This window comes from Castor canadensis, chromosome 16, assembly GCF_047511655.1.
Source record: "Castor canadensis chromosome 16, mCasCan1.hap1v2, whole genome shotgun sequence".
NCBI classification, from domain to species: Eukaryota; Metazoa; Chordata; class Mammalia; order Rodentia; family Castoridae; genus Castor; species Castor canadensis.
Window position 1 is genome coordinate 15,538,992 of NC_133401.1, and position 19,977 is coordinate 15,558,968.

The following is a 19,977-nucleotide window of genomic DNA, read 5'->3' on the forward strand; positions in this document are numbered from 1 at the left end:
TAAAATAAAATGCTCTACAAATCTGTGAATTCAGTATTACCATTCGGTCACTGACTTTGATGTTGGGTACCTTTTTCTGAAAAAAAAATGCTAATATATAAGCATCCCCTAAAATGTTTATAGGCAACCATGCTCAAAATTAAGATAGGAAAATATCTCAAAGGCCAAAACTAGAAAACTTGAGTCCATAATGGCAAGTGGAAGTGGAAGCTTAATAGCCACAAAGGCCAAGGGAGTGAGATATACAGCTAGTTTAATTTCTTTACTAACTTATTCAAGCCAGGATCTCAATTATGTTACACAGGCTGATTTTGAATTCCTGGCTCAAGTGAGTGATCCTTCCACCTCAGCCTCCTGAGTAGCTAAAGCTACAAGTGCACACGTGCTCCTAGAAATTTAACCTTGAGTGTAGATGGGAGCAAAACCTATGCGCATTAGGAGTGAACAGTGAGCAACCCAATACTACAAATGAAACAGCAGTTTTCTTTCACTGGCTGTAAAGAAGTAGGTAGTCCCAGTTGCTGTTGCCACTTTGGGACCAACCTAAAGGCCAATGTCAATCAGAAGGGGAAACATGACAATCAAAAGCAAACTATTTGGAATTCTGACTAAACCTTAGATTGAATGTCTAAGACCTGTGCTAAGATCTTTTCAATCATGAGAGACAAATCATTTTGGCTTAACACAGAGGTCAAACAGTTTACACAAAGGGCCAGAATGTAAATATTTTAGATTTTGTGGGCCATGTTTGTCATAACTAAACACTCACTTCAGCAAGTAAGCAGCCATAGATACATAAAGTAGCACTGTTATATTTCAATAAAGCTCTTAAATGCAGTGTGCCAACCCTACCTACAAATTACCTTGAGAGCTGGTTAGCTAGCTTGACAGTGAACACACAAAACATCAAAGGCCCAGGATTTCTGATATCTAACACAATTTGAGGTAAAAATAGCATGTGAAAGTGTGACCCAGGAATCCACAGGAAATTGTGGAAACTTCCCATATGTGTGTATATATATGTGTTTATACATATATGCGTGTGTACATACAGATAATAGATAGATATAGCTAGATAAGGTAAGACAGATCTTTATCCTTTGCTGAGTAAAGTCCTTTAACCAAATAAGCTTTAAACACCATCGAAATGTATAAGAAATTGTCTCCAATCTTGCTTGGTAACTGCATTGCTCCCATCATTAGACTCCACTGGCATCATGCCGTTCCCTACCTATACGTATGTTTTCTTCGTCCACATCAAATTTTACCTCCAAAACTTGTTTCCACTTACTTATTTCTCTTCAGGGTTTACCCTCACTCTGTTACTTTATAAACAACTTTTTTCACTATTCCTTTTTTCCATGGCTCAATTCTTTTTTGCCATAGTGTCTGGAAAGACTTGGCTGCTCAACTACCACCCCCCCAACAAAACCAAGCCCTTGAAAGGACAAGTCAGTGTCATGGGCTATTGGTTTATCCAGTGACAAGGCTTGTCAAGACCTAGGATGCATTGATAGCACGGTGGTGCACGCATGTAATTCCAACAGAGGCTGAGACAGGAGGACCAAGAATTTGACACCAGCCTAGGATACACAGCAAGACCCTGTCTCAATAAAACAACCAACCAACCAACCCAAAGCACAACACCAAAATCCTAGGATGCATTAATCCCTACTGCTGGAATTATACTAAAATTCTAGGTGCATGGGATTCATGCCCAAGGAGATTAAAATGCATTATATATTCAAATGCAAACATATATTCATACTTGCCAATTATCTTTCTTTGAACAACTATCCAATTTTTCCTTTTTATAATTCATTTCCATTCCTTAAATTTGGCCTTGTATGGCTTATGATCCTTTAATCTCAAGAGATTAATATAGTCTTAGTAATTTTTCAAATTATACTTTAGGTAGTTTTATTACCTATTTCAACATAAAAATTAGTGTTTTGGAGTAAAAATGGATGCTCACTGGAAAAAATTAAACACAGAAGTTAAATGTGGAAAACTCCTGAAGACTCTTATCAGGATTTACATATGTGTGAGAAAGATGTCACCCATGATTTCATGCCCATTCACTCACATGTACACATGAGTTGAAGGCAGGTGAAGCCCCTAAACTACATTAAACTGTTATTCTTCTATTGTCATAACTTGACCATCATTTTAATGAATCCATGTTATTGCAGGAATATGAAAAATCTTAAATTCCTAAATGAAACATGACATTATACCCCATGTGCATTTTGTTAAAATAAAAAATAAATTCGTACTAAGTACTTCTCAGCAACATCATTAATATATTACTTACCTATTTGAATCTTCTACGTTTCTACTCTATGATTTCCAGATAAAAGGAATGCATTCACTATTCTGATTTATACTAACTCCTGTTCCAAAAGTATTTTATTCACTCCCACCTTGAGGAAAAAGTGAGTCATTTGTGCCCCAACAAGCCAAAGAATTTGATGGAACTTCTCCAATTCTACCACTGACTTTTTGTCCTTGGGTAGGGAAAGGAAGAATATGGGGCAAAGATCTTGACAATCTATTGCAAATAAGCTCTACCTAAAAAAACAATGCTAAACCCTCATAAGGCAATCATGTCAAAGCATGGATGAAAATGTGGAGAAAAAGAAAAAGATCAAGTCAACATTCACAATGAAATGTTAGTCACTAGTAACCTTTTCTGACGCATACACCTCTGCCTTAACAGTGTTGAAAAATAATCAGCAGTGTAGTAGGTAGTATCCTGTTAATGCAAGATTAACAAAATTCATTTTTCAGCAATACTGTCACAAAAGACAACCAACTCTCTACTGTATTAAATCAATGGAAAATTAGGCAAAGTCCAAGAAGACTGGACCCAACTTGGTAAAAAAGCCTGGGAGAAGATAGGTGCTAATCATAACAGGGCAATGCCAAATTAATATTACAGACTGCAGCACTGAGCGGCTTTCTACATTTCAACTATTTATTCCCTTGAATCAATTTTTCAAGTTCCTAGATTTCCTGTTCTGAATATAAATTTATAATATACTGGAGGTGACCTCAACAGTTTAAATGTTACACATTTCTCCACTTATTAACTAAACAAATATTAAGCAACTCTTGGATCCTTGGCCGTGTTGAGATAATATAGTCAGCAGTGAACAAAACCTCTGCCTTACAGTTATCATTGTAGTGGACACCATAGCATGCCTGTGATACTTCTGCAAAAACCCTGGTGAAACTCATCCTTCTCAAGGTCTCTCCTCTGAGTAACATTTGAGAAAGAACAAGGCTCTAATGAAAGCCTTCTCATACCAATGAGAAGAGTTCTCTGCTGTGTACCCTAAACCACTGAACCATGAGGAGCACTGGCTGAAAGACTTTAGTAAAACATAACTATTTTTCTGCTGAGACATGATGATGAAAAGAATTCACATGACACTTGAGTCTTCAAAAAAAGTCACTTTATACAACTTTTTTCCTGGGTGGACTCTCTGATGGTCTTACCAATTCTATAGGATTTATTAACAACATGGATTCTGTGGTGAATTGTAAGATTTGATCGCCAACTGAAGCTCTGACCACATACCTCACACTTGTAAGGCTTCTCCCCTGTGTGAACTCTCTGATGAGACTGGAGCTGTGAAGACCGACTGAAGATTTTACCACACACATCACATTTGAACGGCTTCTCTCCAGTGTGGACACTCTGGTGACGCTCAAGATTTGAAGCCTGGCTGAAGTACTTACCACATTCCCCACACTTATATGGCTTTTCTCCTGTGTGGACCCTCTGGTGCATGACAAGATTCAAGCTCCACTTGAAGCCCTTCCCACACTCCTCACATTTGTATGGCTTTTCCACAGTGTGGACTTTTTGGTGGGCATGAAGGTGTGAGCTCCAACCAAAGCTCTTCCCACACTCTTCACATTTGAATGGCTTTTCTCCACTGTGGACTCTCTGATGGGCCAAAAGATTTGAGGCATGCCTGAAGCCTGTCTCACACTCCTCACATTTGTATGGCTTTTCCCCAGTGTGGACTTTTTGATGAGCTTGAAGGTGTGCGCTACGACGAAAGCTCTTCCCACACTCTTCACATTTGAATGGCTTTTCTCCACTGTGGACTCTCTGATGGGCCAGAAGATGTGAAGCCTGACTGAAGCCCTTCCCACACTCCTCACATTTATAGGGTTTCTCTCCTGTGTGGATTCGACAATGAATCTTAAGATCTGCTCCCCGGCTGAATCCCTTTCCACACTCTTCACATTTGTATGGTTTCACACCAGTGTGGATCAGCTGGTGAATCTGAAGCCGTGAACTCTGATTGAAGCCCTGTCCACACTCCTCACATTTATAAGGTTTCTCTTTGCTGTGGGCCTTCTGATGGATTTGAAGATATGAACTCTGACTAAAGCCCTTCCCACATAACTCGCATTTATAGGGTTTCTCTCCTGTGTGGACCACTATGTGAACTTGGTAATGGGAGTTCCTCCTAAAGCTCTTCCCACACTCCTCACATTTGTATGGTTTCTCTCCAGAGTGGACTCTCAGATGGGCTTGAAGATTTGAACTCAGAGTAAAGCCTTTATGACACACAGTGCATATGTGTGACTTCTCTCCAGTGTGTACTCCCTGATGGGCCTGAAGACTTGAAGGTCGACTAAAGCCTTTACCACATTCATCACACTTATACGGTTTTTCTCCTGTGTGGACCCTCTGATGAATGTAAAGATTTGAGCTACAAATGAAGCCCTTTCCACACTCCTCACATTTGTATGGTTTCTCTCCTGTGTGAACTCTCTGATGGGACTGAAGATGTGAATTCCGACTGAAGCTCTTCCTACAGGCATCACATTTGAATGGTTTCTCCCCAGTGTGGAATCTCTGATGGTCCTGGAGGTGAGAGGCCTGACTGAAGGCCCTCCCACATGCCTCACAATTATAAGGTTTCTCTCCTGTGTGGACTTTACAATGAACGTTAAGTGCTGATCTTCGACTGAAGTCTTTCCCACACTGGTCACATTTGTGTGGTCTCACAACAAGGTGGAGTTTCTGATGGGCATGTAGATGTGAGCTGTGACTGAATTCCTCACCACACTCAGCACACTTATTTTTTTCTCCCACATGAACTGTTTGATGAACATGGTGAACTGAGTCATAATGGAAGCCTTTCCCACACTCCACACATGGAACAGACTTCTCTCCTGAGTCTAACTGCTGCTGGGGATCAAAGCTAGAAAGATCACTGAAGGCTTCTTTACACTCAGACAGCTTCTTCCCTGTGTGAATCATCCTATTCTTTATGCTATCTTTGCCATAATCATCAGGGCTATAAGACTTTTCACTTTTGTGTGCTCCACAATCATCACAGTGGTGTGAAGTCCAACTAATGGGGTCAATAGCCTGTCTACACAGACACAGTTTATTTTTCATGGAAATTTGCTGATATCTATTCTGATAATTCTGTGACTCAGTCAGAGAAGATTTCCTCCAAGAATCCTGGGTCCTCAAAGTAGGAAATTGTGGATTTCCAGTATCACTGCGATCACCTGCTTTGTGATTTTGTATACAGTTCTCATCCTCAGAAATTTGAATAGGAAATCCTGCTCCAACTTGGCAGGGGGAATCACTTTGTCGGTAGAACTGAGTATTATTTATCATGGAGTCTGGACACCTGGTTAAGTCATTTGAAATTTGTTGCCAGATCTGCCAGCAGGAAAGCTCTTCATGTGATCCTCTGTCTTGAACAGTAATTAAATCACTCTTATTGTTCTCTCCTATAAGGACAAAGAATTCAGAGATACAGACCAGTGAAAGCTTTGTTCAAACATTGAATATTTCACACTTAGGACTCAGAATGAGACTAAGGAAACTCAGGATGGATCAGGGTCTTGTGCTTGCTAAGGCAGGCACTCCACCACTTGAGCTACACCTGCAACCCCTTTTCAGTTCATTGTTTCTACTACATATTAAGTTCTCTGGTTTGCATACTGACAGAAAACAAGAAGTAAACACTGAGCTCCCAAGTACTAAGTGCTAATGAAACCCATTTAAGAACATAATTACTAACATTACCATAGAAATCTTTTTTAAATGATATGTCCTTCCTACTATAATTCAGTGCTAGTAGGTAAAAACTAAATTTTATGGTGCTCAGTTTTATAGCCACTACCTAGAGCAGAGCTTGGAAGTTTGTAGGTATTCAAGTAATACATGCACAGATGAATCCCAGTTTGATTTCTGGGATTCTCTGTAACTCCAAATCCAAGTTTAAATTTGAGCCAATTCATAGATGCAAAAGAGTTTTTTAAAGTAAGGTGTCTGAAATACAAAAACAAGTGAAAAGTGCAATTTTGCTGGGAAGTTGAAAAGCTGGACCAGAAGCAGGAGTACACCAAGGGAATCAATGCTGAGGAAAAACTGAAGGTGGTGAGAATCACATGGGGTCAAAGGATAGCATGAGGGCCAATTCGCTAGATCATTGTGAGGCTTTTGCATTGTTTCTCTAAGATGTTTCTGCTTTACCAAGAGTCAAAAGTCACAAGCAAGGAAAGATAGCTGTCTCTTCAAAAGCCAGGCATAGAAAATTTTGGATGTAGATAAATTTGCATCTGGTAAGAATACTTTCCATTGATAAACAGTGAACTTTGAAGTAAAATTAATAGCTTGTGATAAATGTTTAGAAGAATAGGTTAGAAACGACCAGAGAATCATCACAAGCACCAATGTCATGGTTATGTGAAATGCCTTGTAAAGTCCTAAATCTATACTACATAAATGTGCATACAGGTAACATGGAAGATTCCTTTCTTATTGCAGATGTGGGCTTTAGAAGAAGCATATAGGGTATAGCTGGGCAAATCTTTTAATGAAAAGCCTGACTCACAGCTGGCTATTATCTAAGGTCTTTACTTCTCTGGTGTCAGGGATAAAGAATGAGAATTTTAGTTCCTTTCTATGGGCAAATGTCTAAGAAGTAGACATAGAATTCCCACTAAGATCGAATTTCCTGGGCTGGCGATGTACCTCAGCAGTATAGCACTGGCCTACCATGCACAAGCCCCCAGTTTGATTTCCAGCACCACAAAACAACAAAACAAAAAATAACCCATACAAAACTTATTTCCTCCTCAAATGAACCTGCTCTGCTACAACTGCTCAAATAAAGTCAGAGAGAAAGCACTCATATCAAGATTGGCAAACATCAACAACAACCACTACACCTACAATACTACAGGTCCCCTAAGAAGTGTCCCTACGACACATACACACACACACACACACACACACCACTGTGAAGTTAGAATTAGGCAAGAAATTTTTTGGAAACAAAAGTGTTTTTTCAAAATACTGCTTTATTCACCTCATATTACCTATCTCCGTGGTAATTTCATATCCATCAACTCACCTATTTATTTAACCAATATTTACAGGTCCCCTGCCATATACCAGGGCTACTCTAAGCACTGAGGAGATGGTAATAAACAACAGAGATAAAATTACTCCACTCCTGGCCATCACACTGCAGTGAGGAGGCACGGGTGATAAACAGGGGAACAAATATATATATAAAGTAATAATGATCAGTGCCTAGATACAACATAAACAGGGCCCAGGGAGTAAAGGGAGAATTGAATTTTTAGTACAGCAGTCAAAGGAGGCCTCTCTTTGGACATTAAACCAGAGCAGACATCTGAATGAAGTTTGAAAGGAGGGTTCATGAGGATTATAAATGAACAAGGTTTCTAGAAAGAGAAAAGAACAGAGCTTAGGCAGAAGCAGCCTTGACAGGAATGAGGAACTGCAAGGAATGACAATGTGGCTGGAAAAGACTGAGCAAGAGGAAGAGGATAGGAGTTGTGGTCTGAGAGGCAGAGGGGGATGAACAGCAGACTACAGAGAACTCTATCAGTCAGTTTTAGTGCTTTTACTCTAAGTAAAAGAAGTCACAAGAAAACTTTAAGAAGAGGAATAACATCAGGTAACCCAAGGTTAAAAGGGTCACTTTGGCTGTCAGGTAGAGAACAGATTGTCGGGGAAAGGATAAAAACAGAACAACTAGTGACATGGCTATGGTGATAATCCAGGAAAGACATGTGACACCTGGACTGAGCGATGGCAACAGGGGTAATGAAAAGCAAAACCCAGGAACGATTAACTATAAGAATTCACCTAAATTTCTCTCTCTATGGGTTGCTATCTTCATCATCCAAAGCCTCTCTTCTCTTCTCTTTCTCTATATATCACATATAGAAGACATAGCATGTCTTGTTTGCAAAGTTGATGCTCTGTGAACATGCAAAATCACAAATCCAAAAAGAACTACTGAAGTCAAATTTACTGGAAATTGGAGTTGCAACTGTGTAGTCAAGACAATGAAAACAGTGTTGTTCAAACTTAAAGAAATCATGGGCTGGCACAGTGGCTCAAGTGGTAAAGCACCTGTCTAGCAAGCTTGAGGCCCTCAGTTCAAGCCCCAATACTGCTAAAAAAAGAAAAAGAAAAAGAATCATGACCAATTGAAAAAAAGAATTTATTTCATGACCCAGACACAAATATATACTGCAACAACAAAGTCTGAATGACCTATTTTCAGCTAATGTCTGTTTCATCAAATCTCATTCCTGGCTCTCACACCATTCATACAATTGGCTTGTTTTTGCTACAATGTGTACCATTCTTCCTAAGGAGCACTGAAATTTTCAATCCCTTTTTATTGTGTTGGAAATTGCTGGCAGAAGCCTGGCCCGGTGCCTCACATCTGTAATACCTGGAAGGGAGAGATTGGGAGGTTTGAGGCCTACCTGGGCAAAAAGTTAGCAAGACCCCTATCTCAACTAATAATAGCTGGGCGTGGCATGCACCTATCATCCCAGCTATTTGGGAAGCATAAATATGAGGACTGAAATCCAGGCCAGTCCAGGCATAAAAGCAAGACCCTATTTGAAAAATGATGAAAGAAAAAAGGGCTGGGAGCATGGCTAAGTGGCAGAGCACCTCCCTAGCAAGCGCACGGTCCTGAGTTCAAACTCCAGAGTTGCAAAAAAAAAAAAAAAAAAAACTGCTTGCAGAATTCAGCAAATTGCTTTTATAACTCACTTGTGGGACAGTAGAAAAATGTGAGAAAGAATAGAAAAGGTATAGCAGAATATTGTCCATTGACAGTTCTTTTAAAAGACACAAATGAAAAAGACCTGAAATGTCCCACTCAAAAAAGACCAGAAACATCCCATTTTTACAACCAGTAGGAATGAGCAGTCGAGAGCCCAAAAGCTTTAAACTTCCAACAGTGGGCTTGGGAGTGCGGCTCAAGTGCCAGAGTTGCCTACCTTGGATGTGAAATGCCCTGAGGTCAACCCCCACTACCACCAAAAAAAAGAAAATTCTTCCAAAGTAAGAATAACACTCAATAGGACACGTATCCTCACCCACTGAGAGCAGGTTCCTGAAGTTCTCCAGCATCACATCGCGGTACAGCCTCCTCTGAGCAGAGTCCAGCAGCCCCAGCTCCTCCTCAGTGAAGGCCACAGCTACGTCCTTGAAGGTCACTGCTTCCTACAACAAACACACGTGACCTCAATCTTACAGCCAATGTCCACTGGAAGAAAGGTAGCACTGAGAAGGTGAGTAGGATGCGTGGGATGTTTCTCGGGATTCTGAGTCATTTGTAGTTCCTCCAGCCCTTTTCCTTCCAGCTCGCCAACACTATACACTGATTCTCCCTCAGATTTACCCAAATGCTCCTACGAAAAACAAACTTTTGAACATTTGTGTCAGTGAGGTAAAGTACTCAATGACCATTGTAATAAGTTAATTCCCAAAGAACTCCAACTGCTGAATCCTAAATTTAAAAGGTTTTACACTTTAATATTGCCAATTTCCCCCAAATTGTGTACCAATTCAGCTCCACCAATGTTTGACAGTACCAGCCTTCCACTGAGGCAGGAGCCAGGTGTGTAGTAGCAATAGGACCTGGCAACCCTCTGAATGACAGCCTCCTTCTGGTTCTTCCTGTCTGTCTTTCACTAGAGTGATCTTCAATTTTTCCACACGAACTTCAGCGGGTTCCTCATTTCCCACAACCACTTCTCTTTCGGTCTGACGTGAAGATGAGCCAAAGACCTCCTCACACAGCTGCTCAGAGGCACGAGTGCAGTGAGGAAGGCCAAGTGCCTGGCAAGTCCTTTAGAATCAAGAGACTTTACACTCAGGTCACGCAGTACTTTGATTTTAAAAAATATGAAAAGGAAACAATGAATCAGGAAGTAAAATACACACAGGGGTATGACCCAGGCTCCTGTTGTAGGAAAATGGCTAACGAAATTTCTCCTATGGGAAGCAGGAAATCTGAAGCATTGGGCCACATTTCAACATTTTAGCAAAACATCCAAGGAGCCACATATAAATCAGACCTTTTCAATTTTGGATATCTACTATGTTAAGAGTTTTTAAAAGGTAATATTTCTCAAAATGGTTGTTTTCAGGAAAATGTTAAATGCAGGAAAACTGACTCTGTCGTGTCCTTAAACCAGTAAAAGCCCCAAACTGCCTGTCTATAGAGAGAGAATACTTTAAAATAAATGTTATATAACATTAAACGAAAACACCACAAATTAAACTTTTACTTAGGGTTTGGTGGTGAGCTCAATGGTACAGTATTTACCTTGTATGCATAAGGCTGTAGGCAACAATCAACCCCATAAAAACTAAATTAAGTTCTAAAATTGTATTTAGAACGAGGTATGGTGGTAAATGCCTGTAATACCAGCAGTTGGGAGCCAGAGGCTAGAGGAGCTCGAGTTTGAGGTCAGCCTGGAATGCACAGTGAGACCTTCTTTCAAAAAAAACAAATAAAAGGGCTGGGCACACACCTGTGATCCCAGGTATTCGGGAGGCAGAGGTGGGAGGAGTGCAGGCCAAAGCCACCAAGGCAGTTAGCATGAGACCTTGTCTGAAAAACAAACTAAAAGCAAAAGGACTGGGGACATATTCAAATGGCAGAGCGCTTGCCTAGCCAGCTCAGGCACTGAGTTCAATCCCCCATACCACTCTTGAAAAAGAGTGGCTCTCTTGAAAAAGAAAACTTCTAATCTCTAACTATTGATGTGGCTTTTTTTGGATATGTGTGGGACTGGGGTTTGAAGTCAGGGCTTGCAAGGCAGGTGCTCTACCACTTGAGCCACGCCACCACCCATTTCTGCACTGGTTATTTTAGAGACAGGATCTTTTTTTTTTGCCCAGGTCTGTCTGAACCACAATTTTCTTATTTCAGGCTTTTGCTATAGCTGGGATGACAGGTGCTTTTGTTCTGCTGAAATGGGGATCTCTGGAAGTTTTTTGCAGGGGTTGGCCTCAAACTGTGATCCTCACGATCTCAGCCTCCCATGTCACAAACGTGAGCCATCAGTACCCAACATAAAGTGCATTTTTACTAGTGAAAAAAACAAGCTCTACTTACCTTGAAAATGCTCATCTTTAATTCTTCCTTCTGGGAAAGCCCAGAGTCCTATAAAGACAGAATGAGGAAAAGAGAGCCATCAATGGAACCTGAGCAAGTACTGGCACTAATCCACGTGGCTGCTCCTTGTGAATTAGAGAAGGTGCTTGTTTCTTGTGGCTTACAAGCAGAACATGACAAGGACACCATTATCCCTTCATTCCTCTCAGCAGCGGTGCACACAACAACACGCCCAAGCACACAGTGGCCCTGTCACCAGGGCACCTGAACTTCCACAACAGTGACTGTACGCTAGGCATGGGACAGAGTGTCATAACAGAAGCAAGAGGAGCTCTACCACTAATGTACACAGCCACTCACTGGGTGTCACCTTGGGGAGACTTTAACTTCTCTTTGCTGCAGCTCTGTCATCTGCAAGTGGAACCCCTCCCACAGATCAACCTAGCATGATTCTTGCAAAGTAGAACAATGTGAGAGTCTCTTTCTTAGCAAAGGCAGGAAATAGGTGATAATCTAGTTTGAAATTATCCTTAAAAACGTGAATTCTACCAGCAAACTATTCTAAGGTGTATGGAGCTCATAGGTAGTGGCTATTTCATGTAACTTTCCTACAAGTCCTGAAAAAACTCTTGCTATCTTTTTAATAATTTGCTACCATAACAATATTTGTCTCTGTCTGCCAGTCCATCTATCTTATCTATTTTTCTGGTTCTGGGGTTTGAACCCAGGGCTTCACGCATTCTAAACTCATGCTTTACCACTGAGCTGCACTCCTAGCCTTGATTCTTCTTTTTAAGTGGGAAGTGCTATCTGGGCACATATGCATGGAGGGAAAAAATTAATACAACATAAGATGTGCAATAAGAAATAGTGGGACAATCTTCACCTAATGTAAATGAAAAAGATAGGAATCTGAGTCCACAATGTTAGAAATAAATAAACAGGTAAAAAGACAAAGCTCCTGCTGTGGTAGAATGCATAAGCCAACATGTGTGCAATGAAAGATCAGTAGAAAATCACCAACAGATAGCAAGAAACCAGCGAAAGTGTGCTGAGGAGTAAGATACAATCTCAAAGAATTGACCGCACAAAGAAAAGGATAACCTGGTGGATACCTTTACAAAAAAACAAAGTGGAGACCACTTCGGGCAAACCCACAGGACATCTGACTGTCACATGATGCATGGAGAAGGTGTTCAATATCACTTCTATGGACTCTCTCCTGATAATGCCCGGGCTGAACACAATTATAAACACATGTCAAATAAGCCATAAAAAGGGACATTCCACCAAATGATTTGCAAAGACTTCACAAAATAAGAGCCCAGGAGCAAAAGAAAGTCTGAAGAACCATTCTACATTAAAGTGACTAACGAAAAAAAAGCTAAGCACAGTGCATAGAATCAAACTGTCCTCTGATCTGGGGTGGGAGGGGATTGCTCTCCAAGATCTCACTGGGAAAACTGAACAAACTTAATCCTAGTCTGTGGATTAGATAACAGCATAATGTCAATGTAATTGATTTCATTTTATCACTGTCTCTAGTTTGCTCTCATATGCTTCAGCAAAAAAGCATGTATGTAGGGCATAATCCCATATGTATCATACACTCACAAGGTAGTTATTGCATATGACATAATGACATTATACATATAGATGACAAAGCTGTGAAGATAGCTCTCACAGCCATCAGGAGCAAGAGCCAGACTTGGTGTTTTCAGCTGACTAACAAGAATGAGGCAAGGCCACTCGGTGACCAAGAAAAAGGAAGAGTCTGTAATCCAGAGAAACTTCCCATGTGATCAAAATATGTGTGAATAACCAAATAACTGTCTCCTGGCTAAGAGGAGTAACCTCTTCGTTACCTGCAACAACTCCAATCTCACTGTTTCTCCTACCTAGGTAAAATTCATTACACTACTCAGTCAGCAAACTGCTTCTGCCTTTGACAGCATCCAATCCACAACAAACCTTCCCTGCCTAAACCTCTCCCCAACTCAGCCAACCCATGCCAAAACCCTGTGACAAGCTCACCCTAACCGCCTTGTGCCGACACACCCATGCTCGACTCCCTGTGGAGAGCGGGATTCTTGCAGTAGTCAGCTAAAGAAACTCACCTGTCCTCAGCTGCACACTGCTATCTAATCCACAGTTCACATTTAAGTTTCTTCCACTTTCCCACTACGTGCCTGGGGTTATTTGACTGATGGCCACCAACAGAGCAAAATGCACACATTGGGGAGGGTTGAAATATTTGGACTGAGTGGGATCCAAGGCAGCCATGTCAGTGTATTCTGTGCCATCTCACAGGGTCTGCATTGCCTGAGCATCTCAAACTTTCACCTTCACAGGAATCACCTGGGGAACTTGTAGGAATGCAGAGTCCTGGGTCTTATCTGCAGAAATTCCAAATTAGAAGGTCTTTGGTGGAGCTTACAGGCATCCCCTCCAGGTGAGGGTGGTTTGGGAACCAGAGTTTCAGAAGCCCTGGCAGGGAACTATCATTCCAAAACAAAACAGCTTCCACTATAACTGAAATACACACAAGAATAACTTGACCAAAAAAGGCAGCAAAATGTTAATAATTGGTATATTTCTATCCTAAAGTTATGGGCGACACGTTTATTTCTTGAAATTTCCGTATTTTCTGGAATTTCCACAATTACATGTTACATCTGTAATATAAAATTATTTGAAGTAAACAAAACGAAATATGTGAGACATAAACTATTTTAAAATCCTCATTCAACAGCCCAAACCTTACTCTCCAGCTCTAAACAACCTGCTTCACATGGAACCAGCCAGTTTCCTCTGGCTCGGAAAGAACAGACCCTTAGATTATGAACGCAGGTCTGGACTCAGGCTGACCCGGGTCCAGGGCCAGCCCTGCTACCCACTAGCTGTGCGTGCGACAGTTTATGACCCGCGCCTCAATCGCCTCGTCTTTAGGGTAGGAAAAGTCATCCGTATAAAACCTTCAGAAGGGAACCGATGCTCCTATGATCCGTCCGGTGTCAGAGGACGTGACCTCACCTCCGCCGTGCGCGTGGTCACCTCTGTGGAAGTGACAAGCCTTGCTCACGTGGGACTCTGCTGTCTCCTGTCGCGTGCGGTCAGGGCTGGGGGAGGAAGGAAGGAAGGAAGGACGGCGGGGAGACAGCAGGACTGTGTCTCTAGAGCTGACAAATCGCAGTTCCAGCTAGACGCAAAGCTCATGGGGTGGGGACACCCCCACTGCGTCCTGGGAGACATTACAGGAGCGTGGAAAACACAGTCCTATGAGCCAGGCAGGCTGAAACAGTGTGTTAGTAGATGACTTTTTCTCAAATACTGTGTTAGAAAGGAAGAACTTGCAGCTCCCGTTTCCAAATCAGCAAACGCAGTCACTCACCGCCCCAGGTGACGCGGCATGAAGTGACAGGCAGGCTCGCGGGTGGAGCAGCCGCAGCATGGGAGACTGGCTCCGCGCCAACCCAAAGAAGCTCCGCCCTGGGGGACGCAAAACGGCGCTCACGCCTCAAACCTCCGCTCTCAGCCCCTCCTTCCTTTTCACCCCAAAGGAAGGAGTGCCAACTGGTGGTCCCAAACGCATTTTGGAGAAATACGTAAGGTGCCTGGGAAGCGGAGTTCATCACTGAAGCCAGTAAAACAGGGATACTTCGCCCGCCTCCAAGGGCGGAAGTGCCTGTGACTACCAGGAGCTTCCGGACTGCGTTTCCCAGAAAGGCCCAGCATTGTGCCCCTGAGCCGGAACTGCCTGTGACTAACAGGAGGTCCTGAACTACACTTCCCAGAGTTCCGCGGGAGGAAACCGTTGACAGTGCGACGTAACTGTAACCGCAGTGCTCTGGACTGCAAGTCTCAGAATGCTAGGGCGCGGGAAACCGCCACTCTACCGCCTGGAACGTGAATATTCAAAGTAAAATATTTAAAAACTTCTACAATATCTTCATGACCTTGTTTAATGCAAAGATTTCTAAAAGTGGTAACTAAAAGAAGAAGTGTGACAAGTTTACAGGTAAGGATGGTTGCTCATCCAGTCCACCATAAAGAAAGTGAGAATGCTGGGAAGATAACCACAATACACACATACACTGAAAGCTTGGTAAGCAGAATATAAATAAATGCTACAGCCAGTCACCGGTGACTCACGCCTGTAATCCTAGCTGAGAGGCTGAGATCAGGAGGATGAAGGGTTGAGGCCAGCCTGGGAAAATAGTTCACCAGACCCCCAATCTCCAAAATAAGCAGCACAAAATGAACCAGAGATGTGGCTCAAGCAGTAGAGTGCCTGCTTTGCAAGGATAAAGCCCTGAGTTCAAACCCCAGTCCCACCAAAATAAATAAATCCCATAAATCCACGAATAAACTACCAACTGAATATAAAATGCATAACTCATGTTAACAAGCCCTGCAAAAGAAGATAAAGAAATGTAAAACAAGCCTCAAATAAATTCTCAATTTTCTCATTAATCATCACATTGGTACAAATTGAACCCTCAATGAGACACCATTAGCTACATGCCAGAATGCCTACTTTTTGTGGGATTTGAACTCAGGGCTTCACGCTTTACTAAGCAGGTACTCTACTGTTTGAGCTACCCCATCAGCCCTTTTTGTGTGGGTATTTTCAAGATAGGATCTCACAAACTATATGCCTGGGCCGGCTTTGAATGGAGATCTTTCTAATCTCTGCCTCCTGAGCAGCTACAATAACAGATGTGAGCCACTGGTGTCTGGCTCAGAATAGCTACTTAAAATGTTGTATCCTTTGACTAACATCTTCCCAATTTCCCTAACAACTAGTAACTACCATTCTATTGTCTGCTTTTACAAAGAATTAGAATGATTCTTTTTAAACACTTTGATTAATCTAAAAATAAAAACTTACAGTACCAAAGTGCTGACAGAGGTAGCAGAAAATTGAACTCTCTTACTTTGCTTGTGAGAGTTTACATTGGTAAAATTCCTTGGGAAATGTTTCATACTATCTGTGAAAATTATATACATGGGGCTAGTGGAGTGGATTAAGGGATAGAACACCTGCCTAGCAAGTGCAAGGCCCTGAGTTCAACTCCAGTAGTGCCAAACAACTAAATATATTGGTCCTCCATAACATAGGAATTCTGTATCTAGGGAACAGGCATTTTTTGGCAGCACACTCAAGGCCTCACACTTGCTAGGCAGGTGCTCTACCACTCGAGCCACTCCTCCAGCCTAGAATTCTATATCCAGTAAGCAGAAATAAATATACACACACACCAAACATATAAAGATTTGGTGCATGAGATGTAGTTTGCCTACTACTACTTTAAAGTAAGAAAATAACTAAAATGTTGCTGTAAACAACAACATGGTTGAACTCCACAAACATATTGTTGGCAAAAACAAACAATACCCCAAGAATACATACTCTGGGATACCATTTACATAGAGATGAACAAAAGGAAAAGTAGCCAATAATGCTATAAGTTAGGAAAATTATTACACTTAAGAGAGCATGGTAGGGACTGAAAAGAAGCAGAAATGGTTTCGTTATCAGTCAGAGCTCAATCAGAAAAGCCAAATTGCTATGATTTGGGGGATAAGGGAATTTTAAAACAGAGATTGGACCTGTACAAATAGTGGTATGACAAATGTAGAAATGCTGAGAACCCAGGCACATCCAGCTACTGAAATGGAAGTGGCATCAGGAAACATGGGAAGATTAGTGATGTGAACAGGAACTCATCCACCACAATTCATTTTTTTGTAAAAGGACTGATTTGTTCACAGCAATTCTGGGTAGATGACCACAGCAGAGAGTAAAGCATTCTGTAAGGTCCACATATGGTGTTTTTGCAGAAATGGTGGAGTAGGGAAAGCAGATCTTATCTTGTGAAATGGAAAGGCAATTAAGATTTCTGCAGGCCAGAACAGGTATCCGAAAATTATTATGGAAAGAGCTAGATAGCAAATATTTTAGGCTTCACAGAATACTCACTCTCCGTAGTTAACTACTCAATTCTTGCCATTTTAGCACAAAAGCACTCAGCCAATATATACAGAGTGGTAGTGGATATATTTTTTGTGGTACTAGGGATTAAACTCAGGGCCTCATCTTTGCTAGGCCCCACTCTACCATTTGTGCCATACCTCTGGCCCACAACTGCATTTTAACGAAACATCACTTAAAAATCTAGTTGATAAAGAGATAACTTAGTGGCCATGTGCCAGGTGCCAGCAGACATGTTGATTTATTCCAAAAAAAAAAAAAACCACACATCTAAGCAGGGCATGTAATCCCAGCAGTTTGGAGATAGAGCCAAGAGGATCACAAGTTCAAGGCCATCCTGGACTACATAATGAGACACTGTCTCAAACAAATAAACAAAAAATCCAACAAAACCCCCAAGCCAAAAAATCCCACCACCTCTGGAGCTCCACCCAAAGCCAACTCCTACTTAAGCTTAAAATAATCCCATGTCGTTCTCCGAGATTCACTTTATCTTTTGCACAAGCAAATGAGTGTATGATTGGGGTTGTGATACAAATCATTGCTCCTAGTGGCACTAACCTCTGTGACTCCCCTATGAATGTGGATTTGCTTTGGCTTAATGGTTTTGGTACATACAAAGCAGTTACAGCGTTCACTTGTGTATTCTTACCAAAATAGCCATTGATCATGGTTAAGTATTTCTATTGCAATTCTGCATTCTGGAATTTGGGGACTAACCATGGTTCAAGGACCCATTCAGACCTCTGCATATGACTCAAGCAAAAGCACCCATATGTGCCCTCTACAAACCCTTATACTAACTGGTAGACCACAATGACCTGCTGGGCTCTGGGAAGTATTGTCAATTCAGCTGTAGTTTCCAGTAATTCCTCTGGATGTTTCTATTTACCTAATATATACTCAACATAAACTTGACTACAGGTCACTTTGGGAAAAGCTAGAATGACTGATCCTAGTGTTATTCACTTTGGGGAGCACTTCCTCAAGAGGACCTGGCCAGTCCTTCATTCAAAGAACTCTGGAGATGGAAACTCTATCACATTACAAAACTGGCCAAAAGTCTACAACTCTCATGTTGATTGACTAGACCTAGATTTCCTACTTGTTCAAATCAAGTAAAAAGTCCATGGGTTTCTTACCTATTTTACTCATAGGTATGCCATGATCAATGAGTGGAGGTTAACTGAGTCTGATGATCCCTTTTACTTTCCGGCTCATTGTGACAAATGCACTTATTTTGTCTTCTACAACAGATTCACAAAGTCCTGGCTTTGTAACTTTATGGTAGACTAACTTTGTGTTCAGATTCAGTCACTCAACTTGTAGGAGGGAGGAGGGGCAGAAAAGATAGCAGGCAAGTCTGTGTTCTGATAATATATTAATGGGGAAGGGATGGCATAGCAGAGAGCTAGAACTTAAGAAATCTAAATGTGGAAAAGGTCACATAGCACTGGGGGGGTGAAGTAGCCAATAGAGTTGCATGCAATGATGTATAGGTTAAACTTTGCTTTTTGCTTCTGTAATCTGCTTGCAAGGGTATATGAGGTAAGGTCTCCTTTACTCTTGGGGCTCAGCCTTTGGACTCGAGTCCACTGACTCTGTGCTGGCACAATAAAATGTTACTTCCTGTTGAATTGCCTCAGTGTCCATTGTCTCTGTTCCAGATCCCTGCAACATCTCTGGGGACTCATATCCAGGATTGTGGAGAAGATGGTTTTTCACCTCCCTTGTCACCAGGGTACATACCTTGCACTGCCAGGAGAAATCATCCGACCAGGCACCAATGGACAGTTTGATCTGGAGGAGTGACTCATCTGTCCAATGAGTCAGGGTGAGGGCCTTGAATGCACAACAGAACCCAGTGAGGCACAGGAACCAGCAAGGGGAGCACCACCTGTTAGAATGTTAAGAACCTGGGGTCAAATATTAGGCCTGCCCCTAAGTGGCAGAATGGGAGCTCAATAACCTCCCAGACAAAACTGTGACTCCTAGGGACTGGGTGCAGGTGGAGACATTGGATGCCTGTGTGTGAACATGTGTGAATGAGATATAGCTTGGCTTTGAAGTGAGTGCAGAATCCCAGTCTGCGGATCTATGGCAAACTCACATGGTCTAGTGTGAGCCCTAACAGGGCTTCTGGTCTGGGGTTTATCAGAATCACCATGGCCAAGAGATGCCTAAATCCCTGTGAGGGGAGTGGCCAGAGATGGACAAAGGAAATGAGGACCCTGTGTAGGGTGCAGTTCCTGGCCAGGCAACCACATCCAGGTCACAATAAGGGGTTCATATTGTTCTCCCCTGTGTGTCAGAGAAGAGGGCTCCCCTTTACCTCTCCTCCAAAACTACTACCCTCCGTGTCTGTCTTGATGTCTGGTAATGGGAGGAAATGGGTGGGAATCAGAAAACAACACTCCTTGGAATGTATGTTTAAAAACTTTAAAAAGGGATTTAATGGAGGCTATGGAGTTAACTCCTAACAAGCTTAAGGCCCTTTGTGAAGAAAATTGGTCTGCTTTTGGTGTAGGG

General features: G+C 41.9%; 1 protein-coding gene across 14 annotated transcripts; it reads right to left on the reverse strand.

Moving 5' to 3' along the window:
- Positions 1-947: 947 nt before the first annotated feature.
- Positions 948-15,209, reverse strand: LOC109692412 (uncharacterized). Of its 14 annotated transcripts, XM_074057517.1 has the most exons (5): positions 13,812-15,209; positions 11,454-11,501; positions 9,922-10,958; positions 9,424-9,550; positions 948-5,772 (listed from the first exon to the last, which is right to left on the reverse strand). In XM_074057517.1, the coding sequence occupies exons 4-5, from the start codon at positions 9,455-9,457 to the stop codon at positions 3,455-3,457; spliced, it is 2,352 nt and encodes a 783-aa protein (XP_073913618.1). In that variant the 5' UTR covers positions 9,458-9,550; positions 9,922-10,958; positions 11,454-11,501; positions 13,812-15,209; the 3' UTR covers positions 948-3,454. The 14 variants fall into 14 exon arrangements, with proteins under 14 accessions (XP_073913618.1, XP_020028586.2, XP_020028587.2 ...); XM_020172997.2 differs by lacking the exon at positions 9,922-10,958 and having other exon boundaries at positions 14,845-15,209; XM_020172998.2 differs by lacking the exon at positions 9,922-10,958 and having other exon boundaries at positions 14,487-15,209.
- Positions 15,210-19,977: the final 4,768 nt, after the last annotated feature.

Coding starts and splice junctions, on each gene's coding strand:
- LOC109692412 (XM_020172997.2), bottom strand. CDS start 14,904: ATGCTGCGGCTGCTCCACCCGCGAGCCTGCCTGTCACTTCATGCCGCG. Junction 11,502..14,844: donor ATGCCGCGTCACCTGGGGCG/GTGAGTGACTGC, acceptor CTGTCTTTATAG/GACTCTGGGCTTTCCCAGAA. Junction 5,773..9,423: donor CAGGAACCTGCTCTCAGTGG/GTGAGGATACGT, acceptor TTGTCCTTATAG/GAGAGAACAATAAGAGTGAT.